The sequence below is a fragment of the Vanellus vanellus genome (assembly GCF_965231255.1).
Source record: "Vanellus vanellus genome assembly, chromosome: 1".
NCBI lineage: Eukaryota > Metazoa > Chordata > Aves > Charadriiformes > Charadriidae > Vanellus > Vanellus vanellus.
The window spans coordinates 190,281,349-190,306,722 of NC_138905.1; the positions used below are offsets into that span (position 1 = coordinate 190,281,349).

At 42.3% G+C, this 25,374-nt stretch overlaps 1 protein-coding gene across 1 annotated transcript in view; it reads right to left on the reverse strand.

Moving 5' to 3' along the window:
* Positions 1–1,070: 1,070 nt before the first annotated feature.
* The window catches only part of LCP1 (lymphocyte cytosolic protein 1), a 30,171-nt gene continuing 5,867 nt past the window's right edge, over positions 1,071–25,374 (reverse strand). Inside the window, exons 2-16 of the mRNA XM_082498319.1 lie at positions 20,426–20,516; positions 18,481–18,632; positions 17,604–17,733; positions 16,300–16,432; positions 15,633–15,714; positions 13,492–13,657; positions 9,965–10,107; positions 7,821–7,916; positions 7,101–7,296; positions 6,329–6,407; positions 6,006–6,120; positions 5,034–5,167; positions 3,909–4,032; positions 2,864–2,988; positions 1,071–1,392 (exon numbers count right to left, since the gene is read on the reverse strand). Coding sequence (XP_082354445.1) covers positions 1,260–1,392; positions 2,864–2,988; positions 3,909–4,032; positions 5,034–5,167; positions 6,006–6,120; positions 6,329–6,407; positions 7,101–7,296; positions 7,821–7,916; positions 9,965–10,107; positions 13,492–13,657; positions 15,633–15,714; positions 16,300–16,432; positions 17,604–17,733; positions 18,481–18,632; positions 20,426–20,492 — 1,875 coding nt within the window. The 5' untranslated portion in view covers positions 20,493–20,516 and the 3' untranslated portion in view covers positions 1,071–1,259. The remainder of the gene's footprint in view (positions 1,393–2,863; positions 2,989–3,908; positions 4,033–5,033; positions 5,168–6,005; positions 6,121–6,328; positions 6,408–7,100; positions 7,297–7,820; positions 7,917–9,964; positions 10,108–13,491; positions 13,658–15,632; positions 15,715–16,299; positions 16,433–17,603; positions 17,734–18,480; positions 18,633–20,425; positions 20,517–25,374) is intronic.

Below are 25,374 nucleotides of genomic sequence, written 5' to 3' on the forward strand. Positions count from 1 at the left end.
GGGAGGGGGGGGGAGAGGGAGGGAACTGAGACTGTGTCAACGGGATTGCATTAAGGCAAAATTCCCTCCTTCTGCATTTCACCACAGTAAAATCCATGTAAAGGCCAAAACAGTAAATGACTCAAGCCAAGGAAGAGATTCAGTGCAAATATATCCCACTGACTACCCGCAGACAGGGCTCGGTCCTCGACTGAGGCGAATTGACAGTTAGCCGCAAAGCTATGCTGATTTAGCTCTGTTGAGGATCCCAGCCTGGGCTCAGGGGAGCATTTTGGTATGTGTTTCATATGCAAGCACACATTCAAATACTCTCCTGAATCAGGGCCACAGCCCTTTGAGTGCAAGTCTGTGAAGTTAACAGTTTAGTTTTTCTTCACTACATAAATATGTCATTCTGCGTCCCTTTGGTTCACTTCTTATCTTATTGCTACTGAGTGAATCCCCTCAGTTTCTGTAACATGGTTTTCGTTTCTATCATGCTTTGCAATCTGCTTATGTTTTAGGTGTATTATGGCATAAAAATGAATTATCCTTTGGAAAGCATTTCTTGCAAAGGTTCCAGAGTTTGGGTGTTCTTGGAGGACCAGGTTACGGTATGTTTTTTTCAGTGAGTAGTAATGTACTCTGTGAGTAATGCCACTGATGGCAGAGCCATAACTTGCAGGGGAAAGTACCGCTCAGTTCATATACCAGCAACACATAGCAGACTCCGAACGCTTCTCTCTTTCCACAAGAATTTCCTAAGAGGATCCTACCGTTTCAAAAATATAGTCACTAACACTTGCATTGGCTTGGGGAAACCCCTTTTGTTATCCCAGGTGCAAACTGAAGGAAAGTAAGGCAGAAATGCTACCAGAAGCATGAAGACATTTTCAGGCAGAAGCAGTATATAACATTTCATAATCCTGTCTGTACCTCCCAAGACAAAGACCTCCAGGTGACATCTGACAGAAAATTATTATCCATTAATAAAAGGATATGTGTAGGCCTCGTTACGGAAAACTTACTCGGGAATATGAAATGGTTATATCTAGCAAATTGGAAAATAAAGCAAAGAAATCAAGCACATATTACTGTTCAAAACAAAACATTTCCTGGATACATGTGGATACACAACTTTTGTATGATCTGGAACCGTGTATAACATTCATGCCTTAAAAGCATGAGCACCTTGCATATTTCCTTGATACGGAGAAAAGCATCCAGTTTGAGGGAATCAGAAGGGTGAATACCAGGCATCAATACAAGTCTTTTGTGCTTTAAACTTTCTTCATGCCTTTTCCCATAAGGCAAGCAAACACTGTCATGACCATTTTGGGTTTTACCTCAACCAGGTCTTCCGGAAGGGCATAGACTCTTGCTCCAATTTTTCTCGCCATAGAGATGGCATATCTGCATTGCAAAGGTGGGAAAACAAAAACAAAAACAAAAACAAAAACAAAAACAAAACAAAGGAATAAATTAGTGCAGTAGCATTCATTTTCTCCCTGTTAAGAAGTTTTTTACATGATCAGTACCAGAGTGGGTTGGGAACTTTCTTACTGATTTGACAAAATTAAACTTTTCTATAGAAATGTATGACACAGGTTCATAAAGAACTAATTTCTAGTAAAAGGTAGAGTGTATTCCCTGATGGTTAGAGCATTCATTACCTGCAGCATGGGAGACTGCAGGTCAAAGTCTGGTATGAAACATTTAGTCTCCCATCCCCTGAAAGATTACCCTAACAAGCAACCATTCTGGTCTTGCCCCCCCTCAATCTCTGCTGCTCAGTTTTCGCACATAAACAAATTAATGAGGATGGAAAGCAGAAGGCTGATGTTGGTGGAGATCAGTGTTGTTGGAAAATCAACATTCAGGGACTTCTAGTCTGCTTGATTTGTACCCAGAATCTACAAGCTGACCTACCCATCTCCCTCCTCAGAGTGCGCTGTTGGATGGCTACTGGCTGTTCTCCAGTGGATATGTCTCTTCTCTATTTTTTCATGAAAAAAGCTAGAAAATCCCACATTCTTCCCACTGCATATCACATACATTTGTGAAATTCTCCCCCAAAGGCAGAGCAATGTGTTGGGGGGGGAGGGGGAAAGAAAGGGAGGGGGAAAGAGGAAAACATCAGCAGAGGGATAAGGAAATTAAGTATGGAGAGAAGCACACGTAGGATTGCAAGGAAGGAAAGAGAACAGATGGTAGGAAACAGAAGGGAAAAAGAACAGTGGGAAAAGTCTTTATAAAAACGATGGCAGCTCTGACTGTCTTACAGTCATTCTTTTCTCTTTTGTAGTTGCCACACAGCAAAGGAGAAACTGAACTGCTGTTTTGACTGGGAGGTGATTTGTATAACTGAAAGGAAAGGGAAATGCCCCCAGGATTTGGCTCTCTGCTAGGAAATGGTTTCATGCAGGAAAAAAAATAATCAATATCCACATCCATAAAACCATTTTTTTTAGGCATGAATCCTGTCCTCCCCCTTTTCTCTTAAATATGCCCTTGTTCCACCTGTATGTGACTAAAGAGGTATCATGACCTCTAATCACTGGCTTCCATGGCTCAGTATTGCTGGCGTTGTTCCCTGATCTCGGAAAGATTTTTAAATTTAATAGGAGAAAATAGGAGCTTGTGAAGCCAAGTGATTTTGCTACCTTTAAGGGAATTTTAAAGCAGAAATTGTAACATTACACACTTCATTTCCATTGATAGTCTTTTTTACTGCCTAACTCCTAGCCTTCATGCTTCTAACTCTGGAGGTATTGCTCAGCTGAGGTTACGCCAGATGAGAATAATAGCAGAGCAGTTTTCAAAGACAGAGTCAGGCAAGCTTGAGCAGGTAACTCGTGTTCAGTGTCAGTTGGCACAAACGTACTTAGCATTATTTAGTTTCTCCTCATCATTCAGGTCCTCTGTTTTCAAGAGGTCATATTTGATTGATCCTGGTTGAATGGCATCAATGAGATCCAGCACTGGCATGCTGGTGCTGATTTTGCTATCCTGCATAGATGAAAAATACAATTAGATGCGAGAACAGGGTGACAGATCTCCCACAAAGCCAGAGTCTAGGCTCAAGAGTAATGGACAGCTCACTCAAATACCATTTAGATCTTCACAAAGGGCTGCTTAGCATCATTTTTCACCTAAGGCAGACTAAGAACCCTTTCAAGTTTCGTGGGTTTGTTTGTTTTTTTTTCCCCCAATGGGTGAAACATCATTAAATCAAAAGATGGAGTGCTGGACTAGTGAATTTGCTTGCTGTGGGGAGATGACATTGATACAGGTCTACTGATGGGAGGTGTGAGGGGGACCAGCTGGGTGACTTCTGAGCTCATTACATGCAGTCTGATGGATCTGTCCTCGCCTGGTGCAAACTGCTGATTTACATCCACGTAATGTTCCCCAGCTTGGAAAGCATCTCAGATGTGTTAGCAAAATTGGAAGCTCTCTGGAACTGGACTGTCTCTGTGTTTATAAGGTGCATTGCAAAATTAGGCAGCACCCCTGTATGGTACTATCATATTATAAAAGTATTGCTATTGTTCTTTTTAATACTGTAATTTGTAATTGCTGTCATTTAATAATCAACAGCACAGCAGTTCTTGCTTAACTGCAGTTATCATTCCTGGCTCCATACTTTGATTTCCTATGTCAAACTGGCATTCAAGCTGTTTCCTGTTATGTTCTTATCATGTTTCTGTTACCTATTCATAATAAAGCCCCTTGAATAAAATCTCTGTATCTGAACATGCCTTTAAAAAGGAATGAAAAATAATAAAACTATATAGTTAATTATATCATAAAATATTGTGTGCTCATGTGTGTGCATATATATCTATATACAGGCAATGTATATAACTTTAACAAAAAAACACTGAATAAGAGATTCCTAAGCAGAGACTTCCAACAAAAAACTGTACCTTGAAACTGGAGATGGTTGAATCCTTCCCCGCTGCAGTCAGTGTTTCATTGACCCAGCTGACAATGATTTCATCATTGACCTTCTCTCCACCACCAATGTCTTCAAGGATATTCAGGGTGTACCTTAAGAGGGAAGCCAGGATACCTGCATTTGCTCAAAGTCTACCGTAACCTCAGAACCATCCTGTACGTGTGCAGCTTGACTGGGACCACTCCAACAGTCCTCTTAGACCCGATATTGCCCTGTGTCCCACACACTCACAGTATATATAAGTTATACAACATGCTAATTCATCTATTGGGTCTAATTCACCCCCAGTTCCCTAATCGCTATTTTGGGAGTGTCAAAAGTTGTTCATACTTAAAATTCCTACAAGTCATTCTTAGTGGATCTCAGTGTAAATGACTCATTTACACAGTGCTTGAAAATAATCACTGACTTCAAGGCCAGAAGGGAAATCTGGCTCATCTAAGACTGACCTTCTGCATAAACACAAGGCTGTAATATTCCGCTTATATGTCAGCGCACACCTTGGAAAGACATCCCAAATTGATGGCGAGTAATTACCACATCCCTAGATTAATTGCCTGCCTGATAAACCTATACCTTGCTTATAGACTGAATTTAGTCTGTATTCAGTTCCTAACCACTGGGTCTCCTTACACCCAATTATGGAGGTCTTAAACCCACACACAAACACACACACACACACAGAGAGAATTACATTAGAGTGGGGAGAGCTACTGAGTTGCATCCACTTCAGGTAGCAGATGACAAAACTTCCGCGTTTCCAGGACATTCTCCCCATTCCCCGATACAGACACCTTTCAACTTCTTTTTCTCTCTTCCATGCGATGAACATTTATTCACGCTATACAGATAGTGTCAATAATAATCTTCTGCATGAGCTGATGGCAATGGCCTTGCCCACAAGATAATGTGCTTCCTGATCACATCTCTAACTAGGAGTGAGCAAAAGGTTACTCTATCTTTGCAAGTAAGTGCAAACAGATCAGTGAGACAGCTGTAGCCTGTAGAGCCTTCCAGTGGTAGCATCAGGAAACTATTACAATGCAAACCGAGTATACGAAAACACTCTGAAGTTTGTGTCTGTCTGCCATACCTTCTCATCAACTGCCAGATTAAGGCCAATGTGAGCGTACGGTTTCCTTCATTCAGATCTTGGCCAGCGATGCCAACAAGCGAAAATTTGGCTTGATTCTTTCCCAGTTCCACTGCATAGTTGCAGTTTTCAAGCTGTTAATGACAGGGTCAATTAGTGTGGTTCAAAAATAGGGAAAAAAAGATGACAAGACACTGTTACTTTAACTTCTTTGGATTGCTTAGCCCAATTCCTCCTGGGCAAATGGGAGCTTTGGGGCTCTGTGTTAATACAGCTGTTTGACTACCAGTAGCCAGTTCCATCCCAAAAATACCATGGTAAACAGTTAACATAGAAGGAAATGTTATACTTCATCATCAGGGCCCGAAAAACAGATTACCCTGGAATATATGAATCGATGGCTCATGGGTACCTCCAGTGTCATGGCATTGCTCTGAGACAAAGGATTATTGTTCCAGTCAATATTTTAGGTCAGTTAATCACTCTGGCCTAACTGGATGGAATTACTCATCCAGATAGCTGGGAGAAAGCTTTGTATTTAGCAGCAACTCTGTGATCGGTTCTTGAAGCATCTGGTCAAGAATGCTTATCATCACTGTCTTCATTTGATGTGGAGGGCAGTGATCCAGACAGCTGCAATTAAGTTGGTGCCATATGACTCATGGTAAAGTTGCATTATAATTGGTGACTAAGACAGTAGCAATAGTCTGCAAATACAGTTTTAAAATATTGACACAAAAGTTGTCAAGTTTTTTGCTTTACAAATATTGTTCACCTGTCAACAGAGCCAGCGAGTTAAATATATGTTTCTTTTTCAGGATGAAAAATCATTCACTGACTAGACAAAAAATCATTTAATGTGCTGTACTTGGGACTCGAGAGCAACATGAGTGCCCACATTGCTGTTTGAAATGATATAAACATCCTTTGAGGATAAGGCATTGCTACTGGAGCTATTCCAGCTTTTTGTACCTTCTTCATGTTGCCACCCAGTTTAGGATATGGTGGTTTGTTCACCCTGTTCCAGTCTACTGGCACTTTAATCTTTTCATAGAGCTGGAAGATAACCAAGGCATCTGACAGGTCACTGAAAACAATAGAAAAGATATATCATTGTCCAAAGAACAGAGGAAAGGAACCCAACTAAACTATTAGTAGAGGTAAACTTAGTTTCCTCAAAAAAAAAAATAAAATAAAAATCATAGCTTCTTATAGGGTCCAAAAGTTTTTATGTTTTTGTAAACAATTTGCTGGCTGTATTTATCATCCAAAGGAAGTGTAATATCTCCTCTTACCTATATAAGTGATTTACACGTGGATTAACACCCAGGGAGTTCATCCAGTTCCTGAATGTCCTCTCTTCCCTTGTCTCACCTAAAACAACAGATACATCAATCAACAGGCCTGCAAAACACAGCACTCCAGTAAAATAAATGTCTTGTGATGAAGCCGTAACTCAGAATTTACAGTGCACTGAACCATAAACAGAAGGAGACACTGGTTGACATGCAAAATAAGAGAGCACGCTGCAGCATGTAATATTTCTCCATGCCCTATATATTATAGTATTTAGGCAGATTGGCCTTGAAATGCCTTCAAGAATTCAAGAACAGCCTGTGCCCTGGAATGAGGAGTTTCACTATGAGGCTGAGAAAGAAGAACCCGAAGATCAGCAAATGATCCATACAACGGTGGTACTGACCCCAATGCAGAGCAAGCACACAGCAGGTTTATGCAAGATCTGATTTTTAAATTATATTTTTAATTAAGGGAATGCCAAATCAACTCTAATTTCAACTAGCAAGCACGCTTAATAGTCTGTACTGGTTCAGACATCCCACAAACATTTTTGTCTTTTAACATGTGCTATCCACAGAACAGACCCCCGAAATACCAGAAGCTACATGCAGGTAAAGAAGGGCCTCCCTTTCTCAAGGCTGCCCGCGCTAACGGTGCAGTGAAAATATGTCTGAAGGACATAAGGTTATGTTAACGTATCATCAACTCAGAGCTGGGGATACTGTGCCACAGATGGCCATAAACATCCTTTATTTGCATTTTCCTTACCTTCAATAGAGCTCCAGTCGATGTCCTGGTTCTCTGGCTTATGCAGGGCAGGGTATTTGTTGAACAAGTTGGCGATGAAGGCCAAGTTTAGCTTTGGGTTCCCTCGGACGACGTCGGTGGCCGTGACGAACTGCCGGCAGCCCAGCCGCTCCGCCTGCTGCAGCATGCACTCCGCTCGCTGGACATCGTCCTTCTCCTGCGCCGGCAAAAAATGGGGCCATCAGCCTCACCCCACCGCCTGGCGCTGCATGCAAGACCCACTCGGGGTCTCCATGTGTGGAGGTAGGTGTGGGGCTGCTGAAGCAGGTCCTTGTCGGATTTATAGCTATTTCCTTTCCCACTTTTGCTAACGGCAGGTCTGTGTTTTCAAATGGACTTTACCTACAATCCAGCCATCTCACCATATTGCTTTTACAGTTATATTCCATATAAAAGGGAATGGTTTGGTGAAATTCCCAAATAAATGTGTTTGAATGGACTTGTTACACGTTAGTAGTTTATCAGTGTGGTTCAATGGTTGTTAAAGTTTCAGCCATAATATCTAACGAAAGGCAAAACCATATCATTTAATTCTTTGAAAGCTTTGATTTCTGAAATACAAGATCGTGTTGCAATGCTAAAAAGCATTGTTCTGGCATCCTGGTACCACTTTTTGTTGGCCAACAATGCAAGTAACAGACAGAAAATATCGGCATTTACTCTAAACTTAGCTCATCTTACCCTTAATCCTGACATGTCAATAGTAATAGCCGGAATGCCTTCTTCGTCTCCCTTGGGGGCTACTTGGTTCAGCAAATGGTAATAAGCTCTTGAGTCCTGTGACAGACAAAGAAATTAAAGGGAGGAAAAATTACATCTAAAGCTCAAGTTTTGCATGCCAGTGCTCCCTGAACAATGTGCCTGCACGCTTCATTTTTATTACATCAATCATTGGGCTGCATAATTAAATTAATTAAGCTGGAAGCACTTAGCAATTCCTACTTTATGCTGTATTTGCCAGATCTATTTCTTCCCTAAGCCTGTATATGTATGCTGCAGAACGCTCAACGCACAAGACAAAAATGCTACGTGTTGCACTTACAAAAAGGACAGCAACAACAAAGAGATATCAGAATTGACTTAATCTGAACATTAAATTAGAGATAAGAGAATTCATACCTTTATAATGCTGTAGAAGTCAGGCTGCTGAGCATTTAATAAAAGAAAATGCAGAAGGAGAAAGCAGATGTTTAAAGCGGATTTCAAAGCAACGCTGGAACAGTTATGGAAGAGAAAGCATAGTTTTCAAGGACAAAAGTTAAAACTGACAACAGTATCAGCATTTTTCAGGCAAAAGGGCAGCAACAAGACAAGGATTTAACAAGTTGTGTCTTTAATCACTTGTGAAATGTAAAGTTGCTTCCAGGTGTGGAAAATACTAATCTTACTTCAGAAATAACTCAAAGAACTGAAAATAAAGCTACATATTAGTGTCTAGGGACTTGATTAACTAACCCAACTAATACTCTTCAAAATATAAAGCAAAATACCTGAATTATTTTAAATCTTATACATCTGTATTACTACCCACCATACCTAGAAAGCAGTTATTTATAACAGAAGTGAGGTGGGGAGACACACTTAATTAGAGAATGGCTGTAAGGGCTGAAGTCTTGGTCTCTGAAAGGTAAATGTGCATCTTATTTTCTAGCTGTAAATACAGTAAGTGTGATTTATCTTTCAATTTCAGACAGGATTTAATCAGTTGCATTGTAATTCTCTCAGCCAGCCTTTCTACGGAAAGATGGGAAAGACTCCATTCCCTCCCTTTTCCATGGATATTCTCCAGTCACCTCCACCCAGTGGAACAAAAATCTGTTACAATAAAAATTGTGTTGTCAAATGTGACTCTCAGACTCTCCTGTTGCCTTCCCGGGTGTTTTTCTCTGTATGCCAAGTCATGGTAAATGACTCCTCATGCTTCAGTCCCTGGTGAAGCTTACAGCCAGGCATCTCTGGCACAGGGCTTTTCTCATGCTATGCTGGGAGTGGGCAGGTTGGGTCGTGGCTGGCAAGGTCGGTGTGCCGGCCAGCCCCTGGATTGCCTGGAATTAAGCTCATACACCCTCCCTGATATACCCGCTACAGCCCTGGGATGCTGGCTGGGCCTCACACTGTAGCTTTAGTGTCTGAAACCCATCAGTGTGCACCACTGAGATTCAAATACATCTGTCTAGAAAGAATGAAGGTCCTACAGAGAAAGCTCTGCTGAAATCTGCACTCACAAGCCCGTGAAGTCCCATGGACTAGAGACCCATCCTTGCAAGTGCCTCCCCATCTAGCTATATTATTTTGGATAGTCCCACTGAATTAAAACTTGCAGGTAAGTGCATGCAGGGTTATAGCAAAGTTGGGGCAGAGGAGCACATAACCCAGCTGCTGTACTGAAGGAAAGATCAAGTGGTGGAATTGGAAGAGTCCCATCCTCTTCCCCTACACCTAGTTAGATGTCTGGGTGAGGTCCAGCCTTTTCCAAACCAAAGCCAGGTCAAGAGGCATTTAAGGACATTTAGGAAGGGGGACAGCAATAGAGGCAGGGAACTGAAAATACAATGGGTAGAGTCCGTATGCCCTGTCCAGAGCCAGCAGCCATTCCTTTCCCAGGCATTTGGTGTGCTGGGGCTGGCAGTGATGACTGGGAGGTCGAGAGGAGGAGGAATACTACTGAGCGGAAAGGTAAACCTTGATTTTATGTACCCAGCTGCATGTGTTCAGCAAAGCAGTCTCAGCTGCTTGGATTGTTTCAGTGCACAGTCCCTGTTTGGAGGACAGGGACTTGGGTGCGGAGCTGCTGTTTTGCTGCTGTTGGTCAGTGTTTCTCATACCTTGATGTCAGAGCTGAAGTTGTTGACTTTGTTGCATCCTGCATTCTCCAGGTGATAGTTTGCCCACCTCAGCAGCAGTTCCTCTGGAGACAGCTTCATCAGATCCTCCAGGCTCTCTCCTTCTCTCAGAAGAGCGATCAAGGCTAAGCAGGGAAAAAAGAAAAAAAAAAAAAATGGTGTTGTGAATACTTGTAGAGGAGAATGTATAACTATTTTCTTTCTTACACTTTTTTCCACCCTAGTATCTAAAAGTGAGTGACCAAAGTGTTGTCAAAATTCAAGCTGGGTTAGCAGGACAAAGGACATAAACAGAAAAAAGGGTCTCATCAGTCAAATGAGGACAAGGCTGTTAGTTGTGGATCTAGTAGTGGATCATATAGAAATGCAAGACAATTTCAGTGCGGTCTAAGAACTACCCACTTTCCTCGCCTCAGATCTTAATGAAAAGATGATGATGTTGAGCACGGGGCCAAGATGGGAATGAAAAAATGGACACAGACTTTCTGCAGCTTAGATGAAAGAAATCTCAGTGACCTTCACAATGAAACTGGATCCCCAGAGCTATTCTGAAGAACTTGCCTGTGACCTCATGAGCTCATGGGCCAGTAGGGTTAACTCATCTGTCAATTGGAGAAGATACCCTATTTATATAGAAAAATTACCATGGTAGTTATGTTCATAAAAGGAGGAAGAGGCAGGAGGGAAGGATTGACCCTTGCAACTGTAGGATGTTCATCTGATCTCTGAAGCATGAAAGGCTTTAGAACAAGTGTTGAAAAGAACAACTAATAACATGTGAACTAATTGTTAATGTGATAAAAAGGGAGAACGTGTCACACTACTCTGATCTCCTTCCGATATCTTTTGTCATTCCTTGAAAGAAGTATGGATTTGCTGCATAAAGGAAGTAGTGGAGACCTACTATATCTGGAGTTCCATAGGTAATTTGATATAGGGTGCTATGGGGTTAAACTGAACTAGAAGGAGATAATAGAAGCATTTGAAAATAGACAGTGGATTTTATTAAAAGAACACTGTTAACACTGAGAGAAGTAGGCTGGAAGAAGGATTCTTGTGGAGTTGATCATGGATTGATTTTTGGACTAATGTTTTCATTTTTTTGGCATCAATTATCTTGGCACAAATACTAGCAATGCGCTAAAAATTTGATGATGGTATTCACTAGGTGGCATAGTCAATACAGAGGACGATCAGGAAATCAGACAGAAATAACTAGCCGACAGTAATAAAAATGGAATGTAATTTAATAGTGCTATGTTCAAAGACATTCACTAGGGAATTAATATGAATAACTGCTCTTAGCCAAAAGCTTATACGAACAGAGGATGAGAACAACTTGAGTGTATTATATGTTTTTTGAGCTACTCTGAGCCACTCTGAGCCACCATGCAATATGACCAGGAGAAAACCAAACATGAAATTAGTGCATCCCAGGTATTGCCCGTAGAGGTTGGGATGTATTACTGCCATGATACCATGTGCTCATGAGAGCTCATTGGAAATACAGTGTCCCATATTCAAGAAAGGGGGATTTCACCTGAAACAGCTGCAGAGAAGGGCTATCAGGCAAAGAGAGAACCTGAAAAGAAATCACAATGATCTTGGCTTGTCTATCCTGACAAACCGAAGTTTGAGATGAGAAGTGAAGGAGAAAATACCAGAAAGGGAAAAATAGCTATTAAGCAGGGTAAGGCTACTTACAAAAGAATGGGAATGGGGAACTCTGGAAACCACTGGCTCTGGCTATGAAAGGGATAGAAATGTGAAAGCGGTGAAGCAATGAAAGTAATACCTGCATGGTAACTGGAGGAAAGAAGTGTCACTGTTGGTGTCCTGGTTTGAGGTAAAATAGAACCAATTTTATTCAGTAACTTCGCTTCTTAGCTGGGCCCCTTCTAACTACTGAAATTAACAGCGTATTGTGCAGACAATGTTCACTCTCAGAGTGATAAGACCCATGTTTATAGCTGATGCCCAGGCATGGTATGCAGAGAGGCTCCTGCTTATACTTATTGCTATACCACCCAAGGCCAACCAACTTTGATATTTGCCCCATTGGAGGGTCGGAAGCGGGAAAGCATAGTGGGGTCCCACCTGCGGGGAGGAGCGGACAGGACAGGTGACCCAAAACTGACCAACAGGGTATTCCATCCCATCTGCCTCATGTTCAGTATAAAAGCTGAGGGATCAAAGGGTCAGCGCTCTTCCTTCAATGGCCGATGTCTGAGGAGGACTCTGTTCGTCTGCCTGTTATCCCAATCCTGACTCCAGATCCGGAATCCAGTTCCCATCCATCACTGAGTCCAGCCTGGGACTGCTCCAGTGCCAGCTGGTGTTGTGATTGTCACCTTAGCAGCTTGATACGGTTTGGTATATATTTCATTATTTCTTTTTATTTTATTATTAATACTTCATTAAAGTAGTTTAGTTTCTTCTAAACTCATAAGTCTCTTTTTCCTCCTCTGCCTCTCTCTTTGAAGAGGGGTAGAGGGGAGCATCTGTCGGTCCCATCTGGGGTCCCCCAGGTCCCCAGTAGCCGATTTGGCCTAAACCATGACAATTGGTTAAGAGGACTATCCAGAGGTTCAGGGAAAAAAATAGCAAGATGAGGTACCATGTGGTCTGCATGTACACAGACTCACGCTGAAGCTATTTCACAGAGAATTTTGGCATTGGTGAGACACACCTGGAGTGCTGTGCCCAGTTTGGGGCTTCTCAGTACAAGAGAGGCATTGACAAACTGCAGTGAGTTTGGTGGAGGGAGACCAAGATGGTTGGCTGGAGTACGTGATACATGAGAAGAGGATGAGAAAACTGGGTTTCTTTAGTCTGGAAAGAGGTCTGAGAGGGGAAAAAATATTGTGTTCAACAATTACAGAGGGGCCAGAGCTGTATTTTCCCAGTATGCACAGCAAAAAGATGAGAAGTTACAGTCTCAATGTGCAGAAAAGGAAATTTCAACTAAATATAAGAAAAAAAACTTCGCAGCAAGAGTGGTTGGGCTCTGGAACAGGCTGCCCAGAGAGTACTGGAAAAGGCCCTGAGCAACCTCATATAAGCTTGAGACTGGTATGACTGTAAATGGGTAGTCGGATAGCTGAACCAGAGGACCTCCAGAGGTTCCTTCCAGCCTAAATTATTCTGCAATTCTGTAATTCTGATTTCACAAAGAAAGAGGAGATGTTTGGTAATCAAAAGCAAGAAAAGAGTAAAGCTTCCTGAATGCAGTTTTGCATTTCCTTATCCCAGATTTAGTGCCAAAATACCTGGGTGCCATCATTCCAGAACCAAGAAGCATGAAGTTGACTTTGCACATACAAGGCTACACACAGCCTTGGACTTCGGAGTGCTGGAACTTGTGAAGAGCAAGGGAAATTAGAGCAGTCAAGAAGACAGGTAACAAATACTTAAAGAAAAAAATGAATTAAGGATTTTTTTTAAAGATCTTTATCCTAAAGATGGTTCAGTGGTAGCAGTAGAGCACCGAAATGAAGAGCCATACATACCTTCATTCCTGCTGATCTCTATGTCGGCAAAGAGTCCAATTTTGATGACTTGCCATAAAAGACCCAAAACCAGGTAAGGCTTCCCTTCTTTTAAGTCTTCAGCTCCAATGTTAACAACATGGCACCCAATGGCTGAAGCAGAGTTCAGGGCCAGGTTCAGATTTTCCTAGGGAAAGAAGAGAATGAATGATGCAGTTAACCTGGAGAGTTGAGAATACAAGAAGGGAGCACAGACAAAACTAGTGAAATCTGTGAGCAGCTTCACTGTGAATGCATTTCTGTACATGTCTGATCACAGGGAGCAGGGGAACGCAGAATATCCTGTTATTACAGGTAAGTTTTGGGTCCCAATATGAAGACGGAAAGGACCTCTTTCGCAAAGGTGAAAGACACCATGTCACGAGGCATTGGAGCTGAGAGCATATGTCTGCATTCACAGTGATGTCCTGGCTCAATCCTGGTTATCAAAGCCAGGCTTCCCCTCTAGCTAATGCACAAACCCATGTTCAAGTGCAGAATTAGCTTCAGCATGGGGCAAGCTTTCCTCCGCTCAGTCTTGCCTACGTGGAGTAACAAGGGATCTACAACCAAGTCAACCAGCAGATACTCCAGGCTCGTCTCTCCCTAAGCCTGAACTATACAAAAGCCTGAACACCTAAGATACGACTAAGTTGCTATCTGGCAATGTATAAAAAAAGCACACGGACATAGGAATCAGTATGAATGAACCTGCTGAGTTTTTAACTTTTCAGTTCGGCCAAGGTCAGAACTGGTCAAGCCTGGATATTTTCTTTTTGAACTTTGGAGTATGGAGTCCTGGTTTGGAAGTGTTCAGTGGAAGCAGAGGGATTCGGTGATTCACAGTGACAGGCAGAACAAAAGTGATGTTTCAGGAATGTTCTGTTCCTTCACCACTTCATTCCCATTTGAAACAAAGGGTAAAAGAAAATATGACCCACAGGTCTGCACTATTCAAAAACATGGCTTGATAAGCAGAAGACAAGTAAAGCAGGCAAAAAAGTCTGGAAAATACAATTTATCGCACAGATTTGCAATTTTTCACATGAATTTCATCACTGCTGGCATGGCAGATTTGATTACATACAAAATGCAGAGAGACACGTAGTGTAAATTCTCATAAGCTAGAAAAACTGGAGCATTTCAAATTAATTACCTTTTCTCACCAGACAGCTGTAAAAGGGTTAAGTTAAAGTGGAAGCTATATTGATCAAATCATGTCTACGTGTGACAGGGATTGATCTGAGATGCATTGCTAAGCTATGCTGCTGACCAAAATGATTAGAACTGAAAAATGTGGTATACAGCATAAAAATCCAATTTAATGGCTTCTGAGCTTACTTGAGCCTGGCTAATGTTCCATCAAATCAGAGTAGCTGAGGGCTAAACTGAGTTAGGTTTATATCTATTCCATATATCTATTTATATTCTGTACCCACATTCATAGATGGTGTTCATATAAAAATATCTGTCTACATACCGCTGTGTGAGAAACACTATAAACTTCAAATAGGTGAAAATTTGCTTATTTTGTCCAATTTTTAAATCATATACACGTGGACCTAATAGAAATAAAGAAGGGATTCGGTATTCAAGGTGGAAAAAGTAGAGATTGTACCAGGCAGGCAAAGGCCATGGTCCCATCTCGGGCACATTACGTATCAAGGTACTTCCTGCATCACAGTGAATACTTTGGTGAGGACGTCAGACTGAAACACAGCAGTTGTGAATGCAAGTCCATGGCCATGCCTGTGTACTTTGGAAGGGTAGTTCAGCCTTCTGAGAGCTACTGCAACTGGAATTGGTCACCATATTATCTAATTGCTCTTGCATTCATGTGGCATCTGCCACAAAGGTGTATAAAGCTTTGAACTGGTAAACGTTGTACGTTGGGTCAAGTGCAAATACAAACACTCTTTAGTCAGATTGCTCATATGTTTGGAAAGAAACAGAAATATAAGTCTTTATTTTTTTTATGATGTGGACCTGAGCATCTCACTTTGCCACAAACAACTTTGCCTGATTGTGTTGGGCAGAACCATGGTATCTCCAGCCTTTACTCTAAGTGATTATATCAAAGCATCCAAAGAGGAAAACCGAAAAATCCCATTACATTTTAGTACCTGTATTGTGAAGGGTGTGAGTTTCTTTTTGTTGATTGTTCTCTCATCAATGGTATCTGGCACTGAAAAGTTGATCATCTTACTGGAAACAAAAGAAAAAACCAAGAAATACGCTACTAGCTATGTGTGCACAAAATACGGATACAGCTTTTGTCACTACGCTGTAGGAGAAGTCAGAGAGCTGTGGAGTTACTGAACAAATATAGATAGTCAGCCTCCTTTTCTACGTGTACACACGCAGACACGCACATGCAATACTCGAGCAATTCTCTGGGGACACGTGGAGATTGTACTATAGGTCTGAGGCCAAGAATGCCACAAGGTGAAGTTATGCGAGGAGTTTATTCTGCAGAAACTCCTGTGAAAGCATTCTTCTGTACAGTCTTGCACTGCTCTGTGTGAACCCCCAAAAGTCCTTGGATAAAAATAAAACCAAGTAACTCCTCAAATTTCACTGACTTCATCTTATTGCAAGGACCCAGAGGCAAAGAAAACCTCTCATTTAACATGAAAGAAGCTTTGTATTTTTAAACAGAAAAGGAGCAAAAAATCTATTATTATTAAGGCCCTGAATCTGCAAAGATTCATGAGCTTAATGTAGAGTCAGCAGCTTCCATTTACTGCTGACTCACGGTTCTCATTTATGAGAAAAACAGGTATTATTTACCAAAGCACTATGCCATCACCGACTGCCTGGAAGAGGTCATCTGTTTCTGGATTCATTGGGACCACGTGTTTACAGTCAGGGTCCTTCTCAAGGGCTTTATTAATCCAGTTGACAAAGGCATACTTTTCTTCCTCTGTGGACACAACATCAAATCCATCAGTTTGCTGTGCAATACGTCCACCATCATTTTACTTACAAAGGCAGAACTCCTGAGGGAGAAGACTCTCCCATCAGTGTGACTGATCAACGAACCCCTACAAGGGAAGAAGGCTCTGAGGAGGCAGGCAGATGAGCTGAAGACAGCAATGGGCTTGAGCTGGTTAATAATCCTTACATAGTCCTTCCCACTGACCCATGACACTGGCCCAGTGTCATGAAGGCGGACATATTATAGAGACTGGTAATGAAGTTCACGTGATTCAACTGTAGGTTGCAGTTGCTGTGCTCTGCTGAGCGTAATGTGTACTTGCACCATAATCTGAATGCATTGGTGTATCACTCTGCTAAATCGAAATCCCACATAACCTCCAATAAGTTGAAATAACTGAATTCTCTATTGTACATTACACGCTCCACGTGTGGAATATCTAGAAGAGCCTGGCCGGGTTGTATCGGACTCTGACAAGGAGCATTCAGGGGGTAATGTACAAATGTTACCTGTAGCCCAACAGGGCTGTAATGTAGCTATCCTGTACCAGCAGCAGCTCACACCACCCCCTCAGAAGAAGGTGTCCTCTGTGCTCAGGTGGGTGGAGACCTCGGAAGCATCCTCCACTCTTGCTTCCCTGGAGACAGTTCCCCACCCCTGCCTCTGGAGATGACAGCCAAGGGTGGGACCCCCTCCCTGTGGAGCTGCTTCAGAGTGGGCTGTGCCCATGGCTGCCCCAAACCTTCAGCTTGAAGAAACCGGCTGGGAGAAGAGCATGCAGGGAACCCGTGCCTTGCCTGGCCAGTGAGCAGGGACAACAGTGGGCCCGTCTTTGTGCTGCTGCAGCCATGCTGGGAGGCTTTTCTCCAGAAAAGCTGCAATGCCTTTATGGTAAGGGAAGCTAAACTGGCTGGAGTTTCCTCCCGTAGCCACAGTTCTGTCCACCCCAGTAAACCAGCTCACGCTATTTTTGACAAAGACCCTGCTCCAGTGCTTTGTCACCTTCACAACTCTTTGCCTTGCACCAGCCTCGCCTGAATGGCCACCAAAGCTCGCCGAGGCCAGAGCGCCTGGGTTTGCACTGAGATCAGGTGCAGATAATCTCCAAGGGCACACTTGTTCCTAGTTGCTATCAGTATAGGACAGCTGTACCTACCTGAGTAAGAGTGTTGCGTGCCGGCACTGGACTGCTCTGACATCCCACCGATAGCACAAATCCCCTCTTTTTTGTTGATTTGTTTTCGGAACGACTTAGCAACGTCATCACTCTTCAGGTTTTGGAAAATCTTTCAAGCACAATAGACAATTTTAAAATTTCAGAGAATTATCCCAAGCTAAACCAGTGAGCTCTTGAGCCAGGAAACACGTCCTCTCTGCTACATGCATAAGGAAGCACAGCTTGAGTATAATTCAGTGGGTTTCTGTGTAAAATCTGTGTATTTGCTGTGGTAGAACAGGATCATACACCGCTTTTGTGTTTTCAAAGCAGTGAACGAAGATCAGCTAAGTAACAGAAATGTGTATGGTATGAAACCACGGGGCTAAAATGTGCAGGAGGAGGGCCTTTAACAGTTTTGGTTTGAAGAAAGGAGAAGTAAAAATCTGTTTGTCCATCTCAAGGGAAATTCCACTATTTTAGCATTTGCTTTTGTCCCAGTTCATACCAGAAAAAGAAGAAGCTTTTTCAATAGAAAAAATGCCCCCATAAAGTTTTCGGTTTCAATCTGCTGAAATTTTTCTTAACCGTCTAGCCAGAACATAATATTTTCACAGCTTATAGCTGAAAAAACTTCATCCTGCTGCATCAACCAAACTGAAAGATATTAAGTCTATTCAATACACACCTGCATTCACGTCCCAGTTAATTGCAGGATTACTAGTTCGGTTACCTCCTGCTCTTATCTTTTCCAGCGAGGGGACTCCTTGGATTAACTAGGTGCCTGTGAGACCCTGTGGTGTGCCTCTGCTGTGCCCTGGGGACCACCTTGAGTGTCCCACCTGGAACCTTACTAAATAAATAACATCTTACTTACTGAAATAAATTCATCAAAACTGATCCTGCCATCCCCCGTGGTTGTCAAATTCTGAATGAGTTCTCTGGCTTTATATCCTGGGAGAGGGAGATTGGCTGCCTTCAACACATCCGTTAAATCGTTGGCGTGGATAAAGCCATTTCCACTGATATCTGCAAAGATTAAAGCAAACTTTTAGATTCTACGTCAGCCTAATGAAATTTTATGCACACAAAGGCTGTTGCTTTTATTTTACCTGGGGAAGTGTACATTATATCCAAAGATTTGTTATCCTGATATCCAATATTTTCAACCACTGCAGTGTCATTCACACCAAAAAAAAAATACAATCACCATTTAACAAAAGAAAACTCACAGTGATGAATTTATATGTTTTAGACATACAGTAATATCTTAACAAAACTGGGTTTAGATGGATATAATTGACTTTCCAAGGTTTGCATATAGACAAACATGTCAGTGATTTATAGAGGGAGTATCCTGTCTACAGAACAGCTAAAGAAAATGGAGTTGACACGATATGGAGTTACACCTTACACATACATATAATCATAGATATAACTTGTGATTTTGGCCTGTTTTCTGCATCTAATATCATCAGAAGTCATGAGTTTAGAGGCCTGGAAGTGCTTATGGTCATGCTTAAAATAAAAACTTGTGTGTTGCTCTGCAATGGCGCTAACACGGATAGTCCTGCTGAGGCTGTTACAAGATCCAGGGCCAGATTTTATGAGAAGATCACCAATACAGGTTGAATAGTCCTTTCTTTTGTATCAGCTTGTGAAAATCTCCACAAACAAAAAAGGAAAATGAATCTATTGCTTGGAGAGTTTCTGTTAAAACACTATGGTTATGTACGTATTTTTATATATATATAGTTATATATGGTTATATATTTATATTTGTTTTTTATATATCTGTGTGTTTCTTGTTCTGCAGGCTCTTTTTCCCCAGCCCAGAGACCGAGGTGTTTTCAAAGAAGCCCGTGGCGATTTCCTGCGCGGTAAGTTGCAAACTGAGTCACTTATTGCATGCAACAAAAAGGCACTCGGCTCTCAGCATCGGTAGCCACGGGGTAACACACACTGCGAAGAGCCACCTAGCCATTTCTGAAGTCATTCAACAAAAGGATCTGGACTTGAGGAGGGAAATGTCTGGGAGGGGAATGAGAGCTTCCTTCCAGCATTCGCCTTGTCTGTGCGTCGGGTGCACTGGGCACACGCAGTGCTCAGATGTTCAAGATTGCCAGCCTGGACTGCTCTGTGCTCAGAAATCAGCCAACCGTCACCCGAAGCAGTAAGGACAACTGATTAACACATAACCCAGCGAGGCTGACAGACCTGCTAATAAATGTTAAGTGAGCTGTGAGAAGCACAAGGACATTTTCATAGAATTTGGGTAGACAGTGATGGGTCTGCGTGACTTTAAGGAGATAAATCAGATGAGAGCTTTGAAGGCTTGGAAAGGAAACGCACACTTTAAAAATATATGTGGCTTAAAAGGTTGTAGTAAAGGGATTACAGGTGTTGTAGTCATTTGCACATTCGTCCTCTCCAGACTCTTCCACCCCAGAGGGAGTACTCAATTTACATTAAAATAACTTCTTGCCTTCCAAAAAATTTGCCAGCAATAAACAATATTCTTAGGAAAACACTTGAGAGTATTTCCAACATAGTTTTCTATACAGCTTTTGAGGTTGTTTCACAAACCCTGCTGGTCATTGCCCTGCCGTCTCTCTCCAGTAAGAGGCCATGGCTCTGCAGCCTGCTGATGTGGTTTCATCTAGGAGGCCTTCAGTGGCAGGAAAAGGACTTTGTGTGGTTTCTGTGACCCAGCAGATCAGCGCTGGAGTAAGCTCTGTCTCCTCACGTCTGGTCGGAACATGAGAAAAGAGCTTGCTACAGCTTCACACTTCTGCAGCGCCTTTCCTGTTCGTTGTACTCACCGACTTTGCCAAAAGCCTCTCGTAGCTCTGCCATCTCCTCCTCTGAGAAGTGTGCTGTCGACGCCATTTCTTATTTCTCCGAGCGGCAGGTCTGCAAAAGGAAAGCGCTTGTTTTTATTTGGTGCCTTTGTGGGTTTGTAATCGTGATGAAAAAGAGGGGTTTTCGTTGGGGATTGACAGCACGACTCAAAGTCTCAGAGCAGTTGTCCGTCGCTGAAAACTCAGTTCCTCTCTGCATCCCGAAATCAAGTGAAGGGGTAAAATCCTGTGTACGTGAGATACAAATCCATGTCCCTCCTGCTGTTTTGCCAGGCCCTGCTCAAAATCCCAACAGTTTTACTTACCCTAACTTAACTGGAATTAAATCCTGCCTTTGCTAACTTTTGTTTCTCGTGGAGAAAGCGGACGAAATGGTGCTGGTTCTTGTTATTCCCCTTTTGGAAACACAATTCACCATGTGCTCCGTCAGCAGCGCTGGCAGAGAAACGGCAGCCCTGTCTGCTCCCGGGGCTCTGGGTTGGAGTCGGAGCACCAGGGGATATTTGCACCGCCTCCCTTTGGGTACCTAATGAGGAGGCTGGTCACGCTTACGGGGTGGATGGATGGAGAGAAGCTCCTTCACAAGGTGTTCAGAGCACCAGGTGGGGCTTCCCAGAGGGCTACTTCTCTTCCTGGCTGTGGGGAGAGTTTAGGGACTTTCCCCCCAAGGTACCTAAGTTAGTGCCTGAGGTTGGGTGGCACTTCAGGAATGAGTGGCTGAAAGGAGTTTTCCTGCCTTTCTTCTCATGAAAGCAGGAGGAAGGATTAGACTTTCCCTTAGAGTTTCCCTTTGTAGCACCTTTCTTAATAATCAGAAAGGGGAAGTTTACTTCTGTTTGTCACATCATTTAATACACTCCCAGAAGATGCACATTGCACCCCTCTGCTTTTTCATGCAACTACTGTTCCTTGCATCTATTCATGAGGAAACTGTTCAGGAGACAGACTATCTATTATTCTATATTTGCGAGAATGACTCTAGTGTCCTATGTCTCTTTAAGTATTAATTAACTGAGCAACTATTTAAATAGACTAGAATGGAAACCTGAGTTGATCCTGGAAAGTGGTTGCTGTGGCAGTGTGCGCAGTGTTCAAATGAGGAAAAAAAAATATCAGAAATACCTCATTCCTAGAACAAAACCAACATTGCATCCATGCAACATGCAACATTTGGATTCCAAACTTTATAGAGAGATAGACAGGGATAATTTTTAAAATTACAGGTTTGCTATAGCCCTCTACAAAGACACAGAGTTGTGTACAGCCAATCTGGCCTTCAGATTTAATGCTATGCTGAACTCATGCATTGATTCCTTGTATCAGTGAGAACCACTACGGACGTGGCTTTGACATAGCCCAAAGGCAATCTCATGTGGTTGGCTTTTTGTCTGCTGTCTCCCTGTAGTATCGTGCACCCTTTCTCTGCCTCATCACTGTGATTTTAGGGTGAGGATAGCTTCCAGAGAAAAATCTGTTCACTCCCTCCAACCTTTATAAGTAGAGAAATGCAGGATAATCCATAATGTGGTCGCCCTTAGGGCACAAGAATGCGAGTGCAGTTTTCAGCATAATGGAGTTGGTGATTGCTACTGAAATACTAATATAATATTAAAAGTGGTTCTAAGCACCACACTTTCAAGGATTACCTGTAAAAATTCCTGTGATTCACTAGCAATGTGGGTTACGTATGCTAGCGTAAAATTAGATCTATAGTCTTCCTCCTTCATCCTGGTATCTTTCCTGCCTCTGGTTCCTCACTACTAATCTTTTTCTGTTGTGTGCTGTGTGTTCTTTGCTACAGGTGGATTACCTAAAATGCACCCGGACACATGAAAATCTTACACTATCAGCAAGAAAATCCATATTCCACTGCAAGATTTTCCCTTCTAGTCCAGTCCCTTGATCAATTTACAATATAACTTTTAATAGCATTAAGACTGTTCTAGAGCTTAACAGATAAGGAACACCACAGGTTGTTGCCTATAACATTACAAAGAGTTTTATAACCTTGAGGAAAAGTTATCACCAACATAAAATAGACTACAACTACCTGAAAGGAGGTTGTAGCGAGGTGGGGGTCAGTCTCTTCTCCCATGTAACAAGTGATAGGACAAGAGGAATCAGCCTCAAGTTGCATCAGGGGAGGTTTAGATTAGATATTAGAAAAATTGTCTTCACTGAAAGGGTTGTTAAGTATTGGAACAGGCTGCCCAGGGAAGCGTTTGAATCCTTGGAGATATTTAAAAGACATGTAGATGTGGTGCTTAGGGACATGGTTTTGTGGTAACTTGGCAGTGTTAGGTTAGTGGTTGGACCTCATGATCTTAAAGGTCTTTTCCAACGTAAATGGTTCTATGATTCTATGAGTTTTCTTCATTACATAAGAAGTTGTGGCCTCTGATCAGGAACTAACCAATCTGTTAAATACAGAGAATCCTATTAATAGTACCTATGTTTACATGTGGGGGCATTAATACTAATAATACATAACAGAATGAAAGTTTTTGTTGTAACGAAGCCTTCTGACATATTTTTAGGTTAATATTATCCACTCTGTTGTAAAGGTGGCTACACTTAGCTGAGAAATCAGGTGAATCTCTGCACCAAGCGCGAGAACTGGTCCTCAATCACCAGAGGAGCAGCTGTACTCGGGCAATGGAAGTATCGCCACTGACCGCTCCAGCACACACCTGAATTTCTTCTGCATTTTCATCCCCTTAGTGTATCTAGATTTCAGCCTGTCAGCTCCGGCATCTAACATCACCTGGTATTGCTGGCTAAAAACCCGCTCTCTGTTTACACAGCGGTGAGCTTTGGACACGCACCCTCTATGAGCCAGCCCTATGCTGCCATCGGCACAGCTCTTTTGGCAGGTTAGTGCATCGTAACCCATCATCTCTCCGAGGGTTTGACACTGGTGCCCATCACAGTACATCTGCCACGTAAAATCCATACCAGCAAGAAAATCCCTTTATAGCCACCACCTCTACATGGTGTCAGGGTTACCTCTAGTCCCAGTTTTGGCAAGGGACTGCAATAAAGGCAAGGAAAGAGTAGAAAGTCTTTGCTGCCGGTCTTCTAGGCTCACCTTCAGCCAGAAGACCTCTGCAAAGTGCATGAAAACCCTCAAATTTACACTCACCTAATAAAACCCAGAATTTTACAATTAAAGTTTTCAGTTATTCACAATTAAAAATCGCTGTAATTTTTAAATTGTTCAAGTCATAAATACAAGACACAGGGAAATCAAGAGAGCAAAAGTTCAAAGCTTTAGCAACACATATAAAAAAGGAGCAAATCCACCTTCCAAAAGTTACTTTTCAGCATATAAACTGCTTATTTTGCTTAGAACATTAAAAGTAAATGATGTCATTTAGGCACACAGAAATGTAAAATGCTTCTGGATAGTGGTGGGGAAGGTCAGGCCCAATATTTCCCTTCTGATTTTATCTGCCAAGAACAGAGGTGGGGGCCTAACGCTTCCAGTACTTCACCATCCTCAATGCAAACTGAAAGCATCTTCGACATTCCATCAAAAAGGCATCCAACAACCCTGGGTGAATAATCCAATTACTGATAATCCACAAGGCATTGTAAGCATGCGGCGCACTGCTCTGCTCCAAACCATTTGCAAAATCAGTACGACGAGACAAACGCAAAGAAAAAAATGCAAAGGATGGTATAACAGCAAAGGAGAATATGTGGAGATGATGGGCAATATGAACAAGTTGAAACAGCTTCTTTGAAGGGAATAGCTGTTGAGGAGCTGAGGGAGGAGCAAGGGGAAAATCAATTGATGAAAATCAGGCGATGGCTTTGAGCACAAAAGTGTATGGCATGAAGCAAAGAAAAAGCTGGGCAGGGGGAGGCACAGCAAAAGGGGGGGAGTTTGAGAAGGAATGAATGCAAACAGCTTAGCTCTCAGCACAAATGAGATTTTGAAGGTCAGCAGCAGCTGAGAGGAAGGCTCTTGAACTTGGCGTGATCGAAGATCAGTGAAAGAATTGAAGTTCCTTAGAGAGAACAAGATGAAAGTCAGCACATGCTCGGATGGGGAGGCAGAACGCTGAGGAGGGGAAGACACTTCTACAGGTCAGAGCAAGAAAGACAGTGGAACTGCCAACAAGAAAGAAATGGAAGGTAATAAAAATTCAGAAGGAAAATAAAACGCTCCTTGAGACAGACTGAGCTTCAGATGGTATCAGGACATCCGGATTACACGCTGCCTGGAAGTGACACTTCGTTCTTGTTTGCCAAACAGCATAAATCCGCTATTGCAAAAGCAAAAATAAAGTTGTGCAAATACACTCCTTCCTCAGCAGAAGACTGGTGAGTTACAGCTTAATGTAAAAAAAGGGAAAATGGTCTCACCTAAGCTGCTCAGAATCATAACAAAATGATACCAAAAGAGCCTCTGTGAAGCGCTCCCTTTCCTGCCGTCATTTCCAAAACTACATTACAGCCATGCCTTAAAGCCTACTTTTATTTGACCTTATCCTCAGAAGAACCTGCTATCACGCTGATGTTTTAAGACATCTAATAACAAGCTATTTTCCGTCTGGAATATAAAAGAAGAACTAAAATAATCTCGAACCTGAACATTACTGCTAAATTGAAACACAGCGATAATGATGTTTTTTCATCTCTTTTGATTTTGAAGCCACAGTCTGAGAAGCTGCCTGGTTATGTATTGCTTGGCAAAGTGTGCACCCACCATGCAGGATAAATAATAAATGGCAAAGCCAATAAAACCTAAAGGTTGCCAAGACTCCTATTAAATGCCTACCTTTTTTCATTGTTTCCTCCACTTCTCTGGTGTTTAAGCTTTATTGCAAGCAAGGCAATGAAAACCTTCAAGATGTGAAACCCCACTTTACAGCTAGACATAAAGCTCTACCTGTCCCCAAAGC